Genomic DNA, 18,118 nt, shown 5'->3' with positions numbered 1-18,118 from the left:
GTGGACAGGTCTCCCAGCTCCCTTGGACTCTGGGACTTCAACAACACAGGCGCCATCCTGACCCTTGACGTGGCAAGGGAAAGCCCAGAAGTCCAACTGGGAGCCCAGACCGGTGCAGGGGAGCCTGCTCAGGAGCAGCTGGCGGGGCAGCAAGCGTCCTGGAGCCAGCAGTGGGCATTCCACAGCAACCAGGACAGCAAGGACGCTCTTCTGGTTCTGCCCGCCAGCAACAGCCCCAGCCTGGTGGTGGAGACGGGCCTCCAGACAGCACGGAGGTTCCTCCATCTGCAGGAAGCTGCCCCAAGACAGCCCTCGAGTGCAGCCAAGGCCTTTCTAGTAGCAGGTGAGATCTCCCGAGGAGCTGCCTGCGGCTCCCCCGGGGCTCTGGAGGGGCGCGGCCAGGCCAGGCCAGGGCCCCTGCGAGCAGCCTCGTCGCCGGCTGTTTCCAGTGCCTCCGACGGCACGGCTTGAAAAAGCCCTGTCTGCCTTGCAGCCGCTCCTGGCATCCCCCTGTGCCAAGGCTCGGGCTGCAGCCCCGGCCGTCGTCAGGAGCAGAGCCCAGCCCACGCCGCCGGGGACAGCGACGGTGCCGCCCTGCCCCGCTGCCCCGGGGCTGCCGCAGCCGCCTGTGCGCGCTGCCCCGGCCCGGCTCTGCCGCTCGCCAGCCCGGCGGCTGCAGGGCGGTGGCCGCTGCCCGGCGCGCAGCAGGAAGCAGGTGAGAGCGCGGCGGCCGCGGGGGCCCGGCCCGCTTCACTCGCGGGCACTTGCGGGGGGTTCTGGGCGCAAGGCTGATGGCTTCTCTCGGCCGCAGGGCAACAGAGGCAGCGGCAGGAGCTGTACCTGTGGGGCCCGCAGCTGGGCAGCGGCGGCTTCAGCACCGTCTACTCGGGCATCCGCCTCTCGGACGGGAGCCCGGTGAGTGGCCGCCACGGCCGGGCGGGGCAGGAGGGGCAGCGGCGGGGAGCGGCAGGGCTGGAGCTCAGCCCTCCTCTCTCCGTGGCTCGCAGGTGGCCATCAAACGCGTGGCCCGGGAGAGCGTCCTGCAGTGGGACGAGCTGGTGAGTGAACGGGGCCAGCGGGACAGAGCGGGGCGTGGCGGGCAGGGAGAATCCCGGGACGGGCTCAGCGTGCGGAGCCGCAGCCCTGCGGGCCTGGGCACACCGGAGAGCGGAGCTGGGGCCGGGCAGCGGCACCCCCGAGCATCCCCCGGGTGGGAGGAAGCGCAAGCGCCTGGGAGGCTGCGCCAGGGGGCACTGGGGCATCCCGGGCAGGGCGCAGCGCAGCCCCAGGGCTGCTGCAGCAGCAGCAGCAGCAGCAGCAGGCTGCTGCAGGCACTGACTTTCTCCTGCTCACAGCCCGACGGCACCCGCGTGCCCTTGGAGGTGGTGCTCATGGAGAAGGTGGGCTCTGGCTGCCAGAATATCATCCAGCTCCTCGATTGGTTTGAGCTGCCGGACAGCTTTGTGCTAGTGCTGGAGCGTCCGGAGGCATCGCAGGATCTCCTGCAGTTCCTGCAGGAGCAGGGCTGCCTGTGCGAGGAGCAGGCGCGCTGGCTTTTCTGCCAGGTGCTGGAGGCCGTGCGGCACTGCACCGCCTGCGGCGTCCTGCACCGGGACATCAAGCCAGAGAACCTCCTGGTGAACCCGGAGAGCGGCCACCTGAAGCTCATTGACTTCGGTTGCGGCACCTTCCTCCAGGAGCGGGCCTTCACGGGGTTTGCCGGTGAGCCCATGGCCTGGGCCCTGCTCCCGGTGCCAGGCACCGCACGGCCCCGTTCCCTCCTGGGCTGCGGGCTGCGTCCTTCAGCCGGCCGCCTTTAGGAACGGGGCGGATGCCGAGCCCCAGGAGCCGGCTGCCGGCCCTGCCGACAGAGGGGGGACAAAAGCGGCTCCCGGCCCCTGGGCTCAGCGGGCCCACGAGGGCCTGGGCTGCTCCGCTGGCCTTCTTGGCCTTGCGGAATGGTTTCGTGCCTTTGGCCAGCTGGCTGGGGGACGCGGGGTGGCCTCGGGGGGAAGCTGTGGCCACGGCTGCAGCCCCTGCCTCGGCCAGGAGGCTGGCGCCAGGCTCTGGAAGGCAGCAGCCTGCGCCCGGCCAGCGCCGCCTGTCTCCCCTAGGAACGCGCGTGTACAGCCCGCCCGAGTGGATCTGGCTCGGCTGCTACCACGGCCACGCGGCCACCATCTGGTCCCTGGGCGTGCTGCTGTACGTCATGGTCTGCAGGAGCCTCCCCTTCCAGGATGAGCCTGACATCGTGCTGGGCAAGCTCGTCTTCCGGCAGCAGCTCTCTCCAGGTGGGTGTCCGGCCTCAAGCCAGCGGGCTTTGGCTGCTGGCGGCGCGCAGCTCGGCGCGGCCCTCACCAGCTCCGCGGGACGTGGATCTGCCCTCCAGGGCCGGCCGCAGGAGGGGCCCGTGCCGACGGGGTCAGCGCGGCACGGGCGGCCGGAGGAGGCGGCCGTGTCCCGCCGTGCCGCTCTCCTGCGTGGGGCAGAGCCGGTCGGGAGCCCGGCACGGCCCAGAGCCCGGCACAACATGGCCCGGGCCCCGCGGGCGACGGGGGCAGCTGGGCAGGAGACTCTGCCGGTGACCGGCGCTTTCTGCCTTCTCTCCCCAGAGCTCCAGCACCTGATCCGATGGTGTTTGGCCAAGCACCCTGCGGACAGGCCGGAGATGGAGGAGATCTCATGCCACCCTTGGGTGCGGGGCCGGCGCTTTTGATTCCTTGCCGGAGCCTCTGCAGCACCAACTTAGCGAGTCCCACGCAGGACCGAGAAGCCGAAAAATAAAACAGCAAACCCATTGTGGTGTGTCAAGGGGCTGGTTCTTTTCAGCAACTTCAGCTAAAGAAATGTCTTGAGCAAGGGGGGAATCAGAGTGCTGCCTTTAGCCTTTGTCAAGCTTTCCATGCCTGCCCTCCCGGCTGGTTCTTTATATCTTCCAGCTCAGGCCGTAGTGCGGGTAGGAGGGGCTTTGCCCAGCCAAGAAATGCGGCAGTGGAACAACAGCTGCTCTTGCAAAGTGGCAGGGCTTCTTGGTGTCTCTTGAAGTGACACACAGGTCCATGTGTGCATTCCAGGGGTTATTTGGTTTCAGGGACAGAGACGTTCCTCTCTTAGCAGAACTCTGAGGAGAGCCAGAAGCTACAAAATATCATTTCAGGTTGAGCCCTGCTGAACTCTTTTTCTTTCTTCCTATGAAATGGGAGGCAGGGCTAGGCACTTCTCTGGGAATCTTGCCGAAGGAGCTGCTTCTCTCGGAATCCCGCAAAGAGAGAGCTGCTCTGTCTCCCAAAAAGGTACCACTTTATACCATAAAAGAGTGCTTGGCTTCCCCCTCTGGGTGGAGCATCTCAAACTGGGATGGTGTTACGTTACCGGGCCTGCAGTGAGCCAGTCAATGGCCCATTAACAAACTATTACCTCTTCGGAGCAAACCATTGTTCTTGCAAGAGATAATAAACCTGCCCAACCTCCAACAGATGGCAAATAGAATACAAGCTTATCTTACAAACCAGGACAACTACTTTATAGAGAGGTAGCGGTTGTAACCAATACTTATTAGATTTTTTTTGTTGTTTCGATTTATACTATGGCAAGATGCTAAAATATGTATTTGACATTACCTTGGAATGCAAATTTTTTAAAAATAATTTTAAGGGAAAATATATTGAAACTGGTTTGGATAGCATAATTTCAAAAAGCCAGTTTCAATACCTGTGCAGTAGCCACAAAGAAGATCTGCATCAATCATCTAAAAAGAAAGCAAGCTTTAGATTTGACATGCACATTTAGATTTTTTTTTGTCATGTATAAAAGAAAGTAGAAAAAATACACTATGACAGTTTATCTTCAACTGCACATCACTTGAACCTTGAGTGAAGACTCTGCATTATTGAAGAGAACCAGCTGAGGCAGTGCAGCTCCAGGTTCACACATTATCAGAACCTTCGACTGCTCATTAAAAGCAGAAAATCGTGTGGCTGCCTCTGCGAGGCAACAGCGCATTCTCCTGCTGTCATTGCCACTGTCAGAGCAAAACTGGAACCAAGCCATCCCATTCCATCACAAGCACCCTTACGCTGCAAAGGTGGAGCCCTGATCTCAGGAATGCCATTTGTGGCAGAGGTTTTCCATGGGTGATGTCACACAGCTCTCTGTCATGCCACACTGACACCTCTGTGATGTCACAAATCTCTCTGTGATGTCACATGGACATCCTTGTGATGTTACACTAATATCTGTGATGCCACACAGCTCTCTGTGATGTCACACAACCTCCTCTGACATCACAATGACATCTCTATGATGTCACACTGACACCTTTGTGACGTTGCACAGCTCTCTGTGGTAACACATGGGCATCTGTGGTGTCACACAGCTCTCTGTGATGTCACACTGACATCTCTGTGACATCACACAGCTTTTTGTGATGTCACACAGACACCTCTGTGATGTCACGCTGACATCTCTCTGATGTCACACAAGTGTAACAAGAAAAGAAATAGCTGAAGGAAAATTAGCAGTATTTTATTTGTCCTGAATCTAAGAATTTAGAACCTTCAATTTTTACAAACATGATTTGATACTAACTATAGGCAATGAAGTTTTCCATCCCCACTAAAGAAATGGATTTGGCCTGAACCACGGCTGCAGCACCCCCAAGGCTGTAACTGCTCTGCCAGGGGTTCTTCCATGGTCATGGCTCTCAGGTGCTCCAGCACGACCCCAGGCACAGGCACTGATGTTTCGAGGGCTACCTGCTGAGCATGGCCTAATCCACAGCCACAGAGGCTTCAGGTTTATCCCTGGGCCACAATCCCTTCTTGGCCATGGAAACAACCATGGCCACAGGTACTCTGAGAGATTCCTGCTCTGCCATGGGCTTATTCCCAGCCGCGGATGCCTGCGGGTGTCCTGCTCCTTTCTGGGCTCATCCACAGGTCACAGATTCCTCCACTGGAGCTCACACCGGAGTTCCAGCAGCACAGAAACAGCAGCGATATCTTGGCCTGTGGAGTTGCAGTTTTATATGTTTTATTACATTTTTATTCTGTCATGGTTTGTTCCAGTGTACCCCCATACTGTATTGGTCTCTCCCTGAGTTTTCCCGTCTTTCCCCAAGTGTCTGTTTCCATAGAAAATGCCAAGCCAGTTCCCTGCCCCCTCCCAAGTGCCTTGTCTGTCACTCGGTGTCCCTTCCCCTACCTCTAGAAACTTCCATCCAGGGCACCGAGTGATTGGATGAGGTCCTGGGACCCCTGCCCTGTCTCCCCCTCACTGGATCCCCCAGATGTCAATCCCCACAAGAGTCACTCCTGTCTGTTCCCCACTGGCTGGTCGGCCCCCCTCCCTCTCCCTATGTAACCTGTTGCCAGCACCCCCGAGTTGCTCTTGTTGGCTGGCCCCCTCCGGTGCTGTTGGATCCACAGGACATCAATAAACATCAGATTTTTGCCCCCAACTAGTGCCTCTCCTCATTTCCTCACCGTTGGAATCGGCAGTGACCTCAGGACCCACAAAGCACTCTCCAAAGCCCCGCCGGGTACACGGAGGGTGCTTCCACTCGCCCTACTCGCCCCGCAGGAGAGCTAGCCGGGGCTGAGGACAGGGGGCTGGGGCGGGAACGCGGCAATTTGGCGCCTGCCAGGGGGCCAGAAGAGATCCTGACCCCACTGAAGAGGACTCTCGGAGTCCAGGAGACCCATGGATTTATCCTTTCGGCTGTCAAATTTCCCCGGTGGGAGCAGACCCACGTTTTAGTGAGTGGCGCTCCCGGGGATGGGGCCAGCAGCTCCGGCTGGCACCACTGGAGTCGGTGCCCCCTTGGGCGTGTCTGCAGCCTGGATTTTTCATTTCTGCCTGGACGTGGCTGGACCCTTTTTGCTGGTGAGTGAGGGGGTCCTTGGGGCTTAGACTCCTGCTTTTTTTAAGGGTTTTTCTTTCCTCTCCAGGGTTGGGGGGAGGGATTCCCTCTTTGGGGGGGGTTTTCTTGCTCTCTGAGTGTAGGAGAAAGACCCCACATTCTTTTGTTATAGCTCCCTTTCCCGGGGTGTGGGGAGCTTGAAGGGCAGGTGGTCTAAGTTGTTCAGGGTGGTCTTTTCTTTTTCGTTGTAATTCTCCTGGCTGTAGACTTTGTGGCACACCTTAAAATCTGTCAGCATGGGTGCAAAGGTGACCCTGCCACAGAGGAGACTGTATTCCCAGGTTGTGGGCATCCTAGTTGGGCGGGATAAAAAGTTTAAAAAATCAGATGTTAAAAGGTTTGTCCGGTGGGTGTCACAGAGCTTCCCAGATACTTCTGCAACCATATTATACCAAGTCCCCTTCTGGGACCAGGTTGGAAGGGAAATCCTCAAGCAGGGGGATCCTTCCTTGTCCAAATTTACTTATTTGGCACTGCATATTAGGGATATTATTAAAAACAATTATGAAGCTCTGCCACAGCCATGGGCTGACAAACCAAACCCCAGTTCTAAAAATCCTACCCCTCTCTCCTCTCCCTCTTTCCAAAAAACAGGGACTCTTAGATAGGCATCCTGGCTATGTCCACAGGCAGATTCTGGCCCCTCTGAGAATCCTCAGAACCCTTACCAGGACAGTGCTGGAACTGCTCTGGTCTCTCCCAGTTCCACTGTTTCCCTGCAATGTACAGTCCCATCCCATAGACATTCTGTAAGCTTTAGTCTCCCTGATTCTGTTCCTAACCCCTTATCCCACAGTCCACAAAATGGTTTCCCCTCTTCTCAAAGGACACAAGATGGCAGGGACCGCATGGCTTTTCCCTCCACATGTGCTCCTTCTTCCCACAATCCCTTTCCAGCCTCTTCCTGAAACCCCTTCCCGATCAACAGCCAACCCCTTCCACTCCCCAGATTTTCCCTCCCACTTCTCTTCTCCACCCACCTCAGTCACCTCCCCTGTTGAATTATTTAACATCTCATCCCCTAGCACTGCCTCGGGGGGGAGCTTTCCATCAGCCGCTCCCCCGGCCCTGACTCTGCCTCCTCCTCCTCCCTCGGTTCCCACGCTTTGGGTTCACGTGAGGGCGGCGGGGGGCGGGAGCGTAGAAACTCTGGCCTGCCGCATTCCCTGCCTGCCTTCTCTGCTGCCCCTGTCACCTTCACCCCACGGCAGGGGGGCAGGCCCCTCGCACAGTGGTCCCCCATTCCACAAGTCATCAAAGACCTCTGCAAGGCCCAGAAGGAATTCGGCCGTGAAAGTGAGTTTTTTAGAGGGATGTTAAAGGCAACACTTGCCTCTGCAGAGTATGTTTCCGCAGACATGCGAACTCTCTTTTCATGTTTAATAACTCGGGCTGAGTTTTTAGTCTGGGAGTCCGCATGGAGGCGGGAAGTGAGGGAGTTTTTGCCAGACCTCTGGGCCAATGCAGAAACCTCTACGGATGTGGATGGGGGAATGTTATCAATTGACCATCTGTGCGGGGCTGGGGATTGGGAATTTGGGCCAAAGCAGGCTGAAAAAATTCCCAGGGAGGCTTTAGTAGTCACTGCGAAGGCAGCGGAGAAGGCCTTTTTTAAACTAAGGCCTGCCGGCCCAACTATTAACTATTTATCTATAAAGCAGGAGCCATTAGAGTCATTTGTGAGTTTTGTGGATCGTCTATGCCGAGCCATTGAGGCACAGGTTCCGGACGAGGGCCTCAGGAGAGGCATCATCACCGAGGTTGCCAGGCAAAATGCCAACGAGGCATGCAGGCAAGCCATCTTGAGTCTCCCTCTCGATCCGGAGCCTACATTACAAAGCATGCTGGACATCTGCTCCCGCAAGGTGACCATCCCACCCAGAGACTCGCAGGGGACTCCCCGAGCACCATCCAGGAGAGTCTCCATCGCTGAAGCCATCACCCCATCAACTACTCCTGCTCCCAAATGCTGCTTTCCAAGGTCACCTCCAAGAGGATTTAATTCAGATAGACCCTGCAATCTTTGTAATAAAAGAGGCCATTGGGCTCCACAATGCCCATTGAGGGACGACTTTTTAAAATTCCGACAGCAGCAGCAAGGGCGAGGTGCGCCCAATCCAGGGGGGAACCAAAAAAACGAATAGACCAGCGCAGTCTCTCCCTGCGCACAGAAATAAGTATGGTGGGACAATCAACATCCGAGGAGGGGAGGGACAAAAACATCACCACTAGAAACTACACCCTATCGGATTTGACTACGGCTGACAAACCAGCCTGTATGGGGGAGGATGTGAATTTCATTTCAAAAGCCTGGCTTGGCCGGGATCCCGACCACCCCAGGCCCATTCTTAATACTCAATCCAATTTCTCTCCCTATAGGTTGGCCCTTACTGAACCTTTACATCTGAAGGATACAGATTGGCACTTTATTACTGTTGACACCAAGGACCCCGGAACCTGGAGGAACCTCCACAGTAAGTGTATCGTTCTTGGGGACACAAAGTTCACGCCACTGGACATCACCATTGCACCAAGTCTGACATCTGCACATCCTAAACACTTGGTCTTGTGGCTGCACTGTGCTCACCCGCCAGTCTTCCTCCCCAAGGGCCAAATCATCGCCCAAGCCATTCCTGTATCTGGGCCTCCAGTTTTCCCCAAAGACATATGGAAGCAGACACCCGACAAAATCTACCAGGCGTGTCAGGCCCAGATACTGGGGAAGGAAAGACCTAAAATTTCGTGCTACACGTGGAAAGGCGGGGAGCACAAATATCTCAATGGACTTCTCGACACAGGGGCAGACGTGACAGTCATCCCCTAGCAGGACTGGCCATCATGATGGGAATTGCAGGATGTGGCAGGACAGATTCAGGGTGTAGGGGGTTCTCAATTGGCCAAAAAATCAAAGAGCATTGTAAAATTTGAGGGGCCAAATGGACAATCAGCTTATTTGCGTCCGTTTGTATTGGACTATACGGAACCCTTGTGGGGGAGGGACCTAATGGCCCAATGGGGGGTCACAATTGACATACCGACCCCCCAGGTTTTTTGGGTAGCGGCCACTGAGGAGCGTCCTACTCAGAAGTTGGATTGGCTTACAGATACACCAATCTGGGTAAAGCAGTGGCCGCTCAACAAACAAAAATTAAAAGCGCTCCGGGAGCTTGTGGATGAGCAGCTCGCTCAGGGGAACATCCAGGAAACAACATCTCCCTGGAATTCCCCCGTCTTTGTTCTCAAGAAACCTGGCAAAGATGAGTGGCACCTCCTCCACAACCTTTGTGAAATAAATAAAGTCATTAAAAGACATGGGTCCTCTCCAGCCAGGGATGCCGTCCCCCACGATGTTACCTGAAAATTGGGAATTGGCAGTCATTGATATAAAAAACTGTTTTTTCCAAATTCCTCTAGATCCTGGAGACGCACCACGTTTTGCCTTCTCGGTTCCTTCCACCAACCGAGAAGCCCCAGTGGAGAGATATCACTGGAGATGTCTACCACAAGGCATGAAAAACAGCCCTATTATCTGCCAGTGGTACGTTTCTTCATTCCTGTCCCCTGTGCGTGCAGCCACCGAGGGCGTGATAATACATTACATGGATGACATACTCATTTGTGCCCCCAACAGCGATTTACTTACATACGCACTTAACCTGACAACTGATGCGTTGGTTGCTGTGGGGTTCGAGCTGTGATCAGATAAAATGCAACGGATGCCACCTTGGAGGTACCTTGGTTTGGAAATAAACAAGCGGACCATTGTTCCGCAAAAATTAGCAATCAAAAATAACATTCGGACCCTAGCTGATGTTCAGCAGCTGTGTGGATCCTTGAACTGGGTGAGACCCTGGTTAGGTATCACCAACAAAGACCTAGCCCCCCTTTTTGATTTATTGAAAGGGGGGGAAGAGCCTAGTTCTCCTAGGGAACTCACCCCAGAGGCCAAGGCTGCATTAGAGAGGGTTCAGGAGACAATATCTGCCAGGCAGGCCCACCGGTACGATCCGGGTCTGCCCTTCAAATTCATCGTATTGGGCAGACTGCCACACCTCCATGGTGTTATCTTTCAGTGGACAGACACCCTAGGGAAGGGTAACCAGGACCAAAGGGACCCACTCTCCATCAATGGAGTGGGTTTTCCTAAGTCACCACCGGTCCAAGAGAATGACACGACCACAAGAGCTGGTGGCAGATCTAATCTGCAAGGCTAGAGCACGGATTCGGGAGTTGGCGGGATGTGACTTTGAATGCATTCACGTTCCCATTAAATTAGAATCAGGCCAATTCACAAAGGCTATGTTGGAACACCTGTTACAGGAAAATGAATCATTACAATTTGCTCTAGATAGCTACACAGGCAAAATTTCAGTTTTGAGACCGGTCCACAAAATTTTTAATTCAGAGATTCAATTCACACTATCAACAAAGTGAATTCAGAGCAAGAAACCCTTGAAAGCCCTAACAGTTTTTACTGACACATCCGGAGGGTTCCACAAGTCTGTGGTGACTTGGAAAGATCCTCAAACTCAGCAGTGGGAGGCAGATGTTGTTGAGGTGGAAGGCTCCCCTCAGGTAGCTGAGTTGGCCGCCGTCATTAGAGCTTTTGAGCGGTTCTCTGAACCCTTTAATTTGGTCACCGATTCGGCTTACGTAGCAGCTGTAGTGTCTAGAGCGCAGGATGCAATCCTGCAAGGTGTTTCCAGCGATGCCTTGAATAGGTTGCTCTCAAAATTAATTAAGTTGGTCTCCCACCGGGAGCAACTGTTCTATGTGATGCATATCAGGTCACACACTGACCTGCCGGGGTTCTTGGCTGAGGGCAATAGGCGTGCCGATTCCCTCGCTGCCGCCCCCGTGCAAATGGCGCCGCTCCCTGATAAATTCCAACAGGCTAAAAGAAGCCACCAGCTCTACCATCAAAATGCGCCAGGACTGGTAAGACAGTTCCACCTTACCCAGGACCAGGCTCGGGCCATTGTGGCCACATGCCCGTCCTGTAAGTCGCTCCCCCTACCATTGGTGAGCACAGGGGCCAACCCTAGGGGTCTGAAGTCCTGTGAGGTGTGGCAGATGGACATTACTCACATCCATTCCTTTGGGAGGATGAAGTACGTCCATGTCTCCGTTGACACCTTCTCTGGGGCAGTTTTCGCCTCTGCCCACACAGGGGAGAAAGCCTCAGATATCGAGAAACATCTGATACAGGCTTTCTCTATGCTGGGCGTCCCCAAATTAATCAAAACAGATAATGCCCCAGGTTACACCTCCAAGGAGTTTGCCAGCTTCCTACAGCAATGGGGAATAGAACACAAGACTGGCATCGCCTATTCCCCATCAGGCCAGGCCGTGGTGGAGAGGACTCACCAGAGTCTTAAACGGATGTTAAAACAACAGCCGGTAATTAAGGTAGAGTCCCCCCAGGTTCAATTAGCGCGGGCCCTCTTTACCGTTAACTTTCTTAACTGCTCTTTTGAATGTTTAAATCCGCCAATCACTCGGCACTTTAACAACTATGAGCAGGGCAAGGTCAGGGAAAAGCCGCCGGTCCTCATTAAAGATCCTGAGACCTGGCGGCAGGAGGGGCCCTATGATTTAGTCACCTGGGGACGGGGATATGCTTGTGTATCCACGCCCTCAGGCCTGAGATGGATCCCCTCCAAATTTGTCAGGCCATATGTCCCCAAAGTCCAAGCCAAACCGGAGAGTCCTCAGGTGGGACATGCTGCCTTCAGAAGGCGGAAAAAATCTTCCCTTTTTGGGTCTACCTCTTCCCTTTCCAGTTCCCTTGGTTCTTTGTTCCCCTTTGAGCTGGACCTCCCCTACCCTGATTTTTCGTGTATCTTCAAGTTAGTTTTCAGATTTTGTTCCAGTTTAGATCCAACCCAGGATGTCACCTACACTGAGTCTCATCCTTCTCACCATCACGATCAACGTAAGACCCCAGCAGGCATGGATTATTCCTCAGCCTCAGGCTAATGTGTGGACTACCTTGGCCAAATGCTCTATGAATCTAAGTTCTAAGGCAGAGAACAACCGTGCCACCATAGACAAAATGCAAAATATGATAACACATCTCAAGAAAGAATCATCAGACTGGCTGGGGTCTCTTTTCGAGGATGGGAACTCCGGTTGGATCCAATCCCTGGTTCAAACTGGACTTTTACTTTTGTTAGCCTTTGTTGTATTTGTCATTAGCTTTAGTATTATAAAAGTTATTTTTACTTCTATCTTCCCTTTCCTTTTAAACAAAAAAAAAGAGGGAGATGTGGAGTTGCAGTTTTATATGTTTCATTACATCTTTATTCTGTCATGGTTTGTTCCAGTGTACCCCCATACTGTATTGGTTTCTCCCTGAGTTTTCCCGTCTTTCCCCAAGTGTCTGTTTCCATAGAAAATGCCAAGCCAGTTCCCTGCCCCCTCCCAAGTGCCTTGTCTGTCACTCGGTGTCCCTTCCCCTACCTCTAGAAACTTCCATCCAGGGCACCGAGAGATTGGATGACGTCCTGGGACCCCTGCCCTGTCTCCCCCTCACTGGATCCCCCAGATGTCAATCCCCACAAGAGTCACTCCTGTCTGTTCCCCACTGGCTGATCGGCCCCCCTCCCTCTCCCTATGTAACCTGTTGCCTGCACCCCCGAGTTGCTCTTGTTGGCTGGCCCCCTCCGGTGCTGTTGGATCCACAGGACCTCAATAAACATCGGATTTTTGCCCCCAACAAGTGCCTCTCCTCATTTCCTCACCGTTGGAATCAGCAGTGACCTCAGGACCCACAAAGCACTCTCCAAAGCTCAGCCGGGTACAGCGGAGGGTGCTTCCACTTGCCCTACTCACCCTGCAGGAGAGCTAGCCGGGGCTGAGGACAGGGGGCTGGGGCGGGGACGCGGCACTGGCATGGTCTCATGGATGATGGGAAGGCAAAGCAGGTTCTATTTCAGGGTTTTAAGTGCAGTTTTGATCCTGTTCCTCGCAGAATACATCTGGAGCAGGTGTCCAGCTGTGAGACAAACAGAGACAGGGTGTGCTGGGTGAAGAATGGTGATGTACTGGTTTTCAAGGGGATAGGATCCATTTTCTTCCCAGGGAGCGGCAAAGAGCTGGGTTTGGATTCAGCACGGGAATGTGGTGGATAGCACACGGATGGCTTGGATGTTGCTGAGCGGGGCTTGCCCTCCTCAAGGACTTTGCAGTGGCACATTGGACAATCCATGTGCCGTGCTCTGCCAGCAAGGAGGTGAGACCATCAACATTCCCCTCCTCATCCCTGTGTCCTACGTAAAGAAGAATCTTCCACCCGCTCTGCTCCAGAGAGCTGGCAAGTGCCCCTAGGGAGCCCCCTCATCACTCCTGGGGCACTGCAGAGGGCGGGGCCGAGGCAGGGCTGTGACTGCACAAAGGGGCAGAGCGCTGGCGTGAGGCAGGGCTGTGATGTCCCAGGGCTGTGCTGGCCGCAGCACTGTGACATCGCTGTGACATCACCGCGCTGTCGCTGTGAGACGGGCCAGCGCCCGCAGCTGCCAGTGCAGTCGCGACGGGACGTGCCGGAGCCATGGGTGCCGCTGACGTCCTGGTGACCGTGCTTCTCCTGCTGCTGGCCGCCGTGGCTGTCTGGTGGGCCTTTGGCCACCGGCAACCGCGGGGCCGGCGGACACGGAGAGGGAAGTGGAGGAAGCGCCCCAGGGTCCAGCCCAGAGGCTCACGGAGGAAGCGAGGAGCCCCTGCGGCTCCCAGGTTCCCCAGGCCTCGGGCGACTCCTGGCAAGCGGCCACGTGCTCCCGCCAGCCCCCTGGGCAGCCCCTGCAGCTGCGGCCCCTGCCTGGCAGAGGCCCGGGAGCTGCGGGAACTGATGCTGCACCTCGGGGATGGCAACGGGACACGTGAGCCGCTCTACTCTGGGATGTGGCAGGCATTGTGGAAAGAACTGGAGGAGCTGCAGAACCAAGGCCACCTGCCCTACTGTGGCTTAGCCAGCTCCTCCAGAAGCCTCCATCCCGTCCAGAGGCTGCTCCCAGCAAGATTCTCCATTCCTGGGAGAGCCTCAAGGCCTGCAAGGATGGCACAGCAGGGGAGAGACATCACCATCCATGCAGGAAGCTCAGGCTGTCAGAGACCCTGCATCCTGCCAGGAGCCTCTGCTATCTCTGACAGCCTCCATCCCTTGCAAAGGCTCAGTGAGACCTGTCAGCCTGCGGAAAGAGCAGAGCCCGTGGACAGGTCTCCTAGCGCCCTTGGACTGACGGACTTCAACAACACAGGTGCCATCCTGACCCTTGACGTGGCAAGGGAAAGCCCTGAAGTCCTACTGGGAGCCCAGCCCGATACAGGCGAGCCTGCTCAGGAGCAGCTGGTGGGGCAGCAAGCGTCCTGGAGCCAGCAGTGGGCATCCCACAGCAGCCAGGACAGCCAGGACGCTGTTCTGGTTCTGCCCGCCAGCAACAGCCCCAGCCTGGTGGTGGAGACGGGCCTCCAGACAGCACGGAGGTTCCTCCATCTGCAGGAAGCTGCCCCAAGACAGCCCTCGAGTGCAGCCAAGGCCTTTCTAGTAGCAGGTGAGATCTCCCGAGCAGCTGCCTGCGGCTCCCCCGGGGCTCTGGAGGGGCGCGGCCAGGCCAGGCCAGGGCCCCTGCGAGCAGCCTAGTCGCTCGCTGTTTCCAGTGCCTCCGACGGCACGGCTTGAAAAAGCCCTGTCTGCCTTGCAGCCGCTCCTGGCATCCCCCTGTGCCAAGGCTCGGGCTGCAGCCCCGGCCGTCGTCAGGAGCAGAGCCCAGCCCACGCCGCCGGGGACAGCGACGGTGCCGCCCTGCCCCGCTGCCCCGGGGCTGCCGCAGCCGCCTGTGCGCGCTGCCCCGGCCCGGCTCTGCCGCTCGCCAGCCCGGCGGCTGCAGGGCGGTGGCCGCTGCCCGGCGCGCAGCAGGAAGCAGGTGAGAGCGCGGCGGCCGCGGGGGCCCGGCCCGCTTCACTCGCGGGCACTTGCGGGGGGTTCTGGGCGCAAGGCTGATGGCTTCTCTCGGCCGCAGGGCAACAGAGGCAGCGGCAGGAGCTGTACCTGTGGGGCCCGCAGCTGGGCAGCGGCGGCTTCAGCACCGTCTACTCGGGCATCCGCCTCTCGGACGGGAGCCCGGTGAGTGGCCGCCACGGCCGGGCGGGGCAGGAGGGGCAGCGGCGGGGAGCGGCAGGGCTGGAGCTCAGCCCTCCTCTCTCCGTGGCTCGCAGGTGGCCATCAAACGCGTGGCCCGGGAGAGCGTCCTGCAGTGGGACGAGCTGGTGAGTGAACGGGGCCAGCGGGACAGAGCGGGGCGTGGCGGGCAGGGAGAATCCCGGGGCGGGCTCAGCGTGCGGAGCCGCAGCCCCGCGGGCCTGGGCACACCGGAGAGCGGAGCTGGGGCCGGGCAGCGGCACCCCCGAGCATCCCCCGGGCGGGAGGAAGCGCAAGCGCCTGGGAGGCTGCGCCAGGGGGCACTGGGGCATCCCGGGCAGGGCGCAGCGCAGCCCCAGGGCTGCTGCAGCAGCAGCAGCAGCAGCAGCAGGCTGCTGCAGGCACTGACTTTCTCCTGCTCACAGCCCGACGGCACCCGCGTGCCCTTGGAGGTGGTGCTCATGGAGAAGGTGGGCTCTGGCTGCCAGAATATCATCCAGCTCCTCGATTGGTTTGAGCTGCCGGACAGCTTTGTGCTAGTGCTGGAGCGTCCGGAGGCATCGCAGGATCTCCTGCAGTTCCTGCAGGAGCAGGGCTGCCTGTGCGAGGAGCAGGCGCGCTGGCTTTTCTGCCAGGTGCTGGAGGCCGTGCGGCACTGCACCGTCTGCGGCGTCCTGCACCGGGACATCAAGCCAGAGAACCTCCTGGTGAACCCGGAGAGCGGCCACCTGAAGCTCATTGACTTCGGCTGCGGCACCTTCCTCCAGGAGCGGGCCTTCACGGGCTTTGCCGGTGAGCCCATGGCCTGAGCCCTGCTCCCGGTGCCAGGCACCGCACGGCCCCGTTCCCTCCTGGGCTGCGGGCTGCGTCCTGCAGCCGGCCGCCTTTAGGCACGGGGCGGATGCCGAGCCCCAGGAGCCGGCTGCCGGCCCTGCCGACAGAGGGGGGGCAAAAGCGGCTCCCGGCCCCTGGGCTCAGCGGGCCCACGAGGGCCTGGGCTGCTCCGCTGGCCTTCTTGGCCTTGCGGAATGGTTTCGTGCCTTTGGCCAGCTGGCTGGGGGACGCGGGGTGGCCTCGGGGGGAAGCTGTGGCCACGGCTGCAGCCCCTGCCTCGGCCAGGAGGCTGGCGCCAGGCTCTGGAAGGCAGCAGCCTGCGCCCGGCCAGCGCCGCCTGTCTCCCCTAGGAACGCGCGTGTACAGCCCGCCCGAGTGGATCTGGCTCGGCTGCTACCACGGCCACGCGGCCACCATCTGGTCCCTGGGCGTGCTGCTGTACGTCATGGTCTGCGGGAGCCTCCCCTTCCAGGATGAGCCTGACATCGTGCTGGGCAAGCTCGTCTTCCGGCAGCAGCTCTCTCCAGGTGGGTGTCCGGCCTCAAGCCGGCGGGCTTTGGCAGCTGGCGGCGCGCAGCTCGGCGCGGCCCTCACCAGCTCCGCGGGACGTGGATCTGCCCTCCAGGGCCGGCCGCAGGAGGGGCCCGTGCCGACGGGGTCAGCGCGGCACGGGCGGCCGGAGGAGGCGGCCGTGTCCCGCCGTGCCGCTCTCCTGCGTGGGGCAGAGCCGGTCGGGAGCCCGGCACGGCCCAGAGCCCGGCACAACATGGCCCGGGCCCCGCGGGCGACGGGGGCAGCTGGGCAGGAGACTCTGCCGGTGACCGGCGCTTTCTGCCTTCTCTCCCGAGAGCTCCAGCACCTGATCCGATGGTGTTTGGCCAAGCACCCTGCGGACAGGCCGGAGCTGGAGGAGATCTCATGCCACCCTTGGGTGCGGGGCCGGCATTTTTGATGCCTTGCCGGAGCCTCTGCAGCACCAACTTAGCGAGTCCCACGCAGGACTGAGAACCTGAAAAATAAAACAGCAAACCCATTGCGGTGTGTCAAGGGGCTGGTTCTTTTCAGCAACTTCAGCTAAAGAAACGTCTTGGGAAAAGGGGGGAATCAGAGTGCTGTCTTCAGCCTTTGTCAAGCTTTCCATGCCTGCCCTCCCGGCTGGTTCTTTATATCTTCAAGCTCAGGCCGTAGTGCGGGTAGGAGGGGCTTTGCCCAGCCAAGAAATGCGGCAGTGGAACAACAGCTGCTCTTGCAAAGTGGCAGGGCTTCTTGGTGTCTCTTGAAGTGACACACAGGTCCATGTGTGAATTCCAAGGGTTATTTGGCTTCAGGGACAGAGACGTTCCTCTCTTAGCAGAACTCTGAGGAGAGCCAGAAGTGACAAAATATCATTTCAGGTTGAGCCCTGCTGAACTCTTTTTTATTTCTTCCTATGAAATGGGAGGCAGGGCTAGGCACTTGACCAGCTTGGTCTGCACCATCCTAAGTCATGTGCATGGAGCCCACAGGAAATGTTGAGATGCCGGAGTCATTCCCACGGTGCTGGTCTCATTTTACCCCCAAAAAATATCTTCTGCTGCCTTAAAAACAACCCATGGTAATGGAAAGTGCAGTAACCAGACACAGGAAAGCTCCCAGATGCCTGCCCGTGGGCAGGTGCCATCTACTAAACCTGTGCCACCTTCTGCCTACTGCCCTGACCTTCCACAACAGGGTTTGGGAAATAAATGTGGGTTTTTTTTTTCAGAAATGTGCCTGCTCTTTCAGTTTTCTTCCCTTTAATGCTGGCTGCTGACACTCTTGTGCCCTGAATGACTCTCCCAGTCTCTGCCTGAAGACCTGACTTGCGCCGTGATCCTTCCAGTCTGGACGCCGCTGTGACGGGATGGCGAGAGCTCTGTGTGTCAGCCATCGTCTGCAGCTTGAGCTGGGAGTAGTAATTATCCCTTTTCCAGTGACCTGTGAGTGGTGACTGCCAATTGTCCAAGGGCCATGACACATTTCCTCCAGGAGCTGCTCGTCCCTGTGTCCCCACAGCCCTGGGATGTTGGTGACTGCAGGCCCAGAGCCATTGAGTCCTCTGTACAAGGACTAATTGCAAGCGGTAACGTGAAATTTTTATTATGAGTCATTTACTCCTTTAGCTATGTTATCTTTAGAATAATGTTTTGCTATTTTATTGTGTTACTATATTGCGTTACTGCCTGATTGTGTTGTTGTTACCCAGATAG

General features: G+C 57.5%; 1 protein-coding gene across 1 annotated transcript; it reads left to right on the top strand.

The window, feature by feature from the left end:
- The first annotated feature begins 11,137 nt into the window (after nucleotides 1–11,137).
- LOC144246148 (serine/threonine-protein kinase pim-3-like) lies at nucleotides 11,138–16,916 on the top strand. Its single transcript, XM_077782604.1, has 8 exons — nucleotides 11,138–11,635; nucleotides 13,375–13,490; nucleotides 14,087–14,244; nucleotides 14,938–15,041; nucleotides 15,134–15,184; nucleotides 15,482–15,848; nucleotides 16,241–16,417; nucleotides 16,739–16,916. Exons 1-8 carry the CDS (start codon nucleotides 11,138–11,140, stop codon nucleotides 16,840–16,842), a joined length of 1,575 nt encoding a protein of 524 aa, XP_077638730.1. The 3' UTR covers nucleotides 16,843–16,916.
- Nucleotides 16,917–18,118: the final 1,202 nt, after the last annotated feature.

Source organism: Lonchura striata, chromosome 4 (genome assembly GCF_046129695.1).
Source record: "Lonchura striata isolate bLonStr1 chromosome 4, bLonStr1.mat, whole genome shotgun sequence".
Classification (NCBI taxonomy): Eukaryota; Metazoa; Chordata; class Aves; order Passeriformes; family Estrildidae; genus Lonchura; species Lonchura striata.
Note: the sequence above shows the minus strand (reverse complement) of the source record. Positions and strands in the feature narration are given on the sequence as shown.

Coding starts and splice junctions, on each gene's coding strand:
- LOC144246148 (XM_077782604.1), top strand. CDS start 11,138: ATGCTGGGCGTCCCCAAATTAATCAAAACAGATAATGCCCCAGGTTAC. Junction 11,636..13,374: donor CCAAACCGGAGAGTCCTCAG/GTGGGACATGCT, acceptor TGCTGGCCGCAG/CACTGTGACATCGCTGTGAC. Junction 15,185..15,481: donor TCCTGCAGTGGGACGAGCTG/GTGAGTGAACGG, acceptor TCCTGCTCACAG/CCCGACGGCACCCGCGTGCC.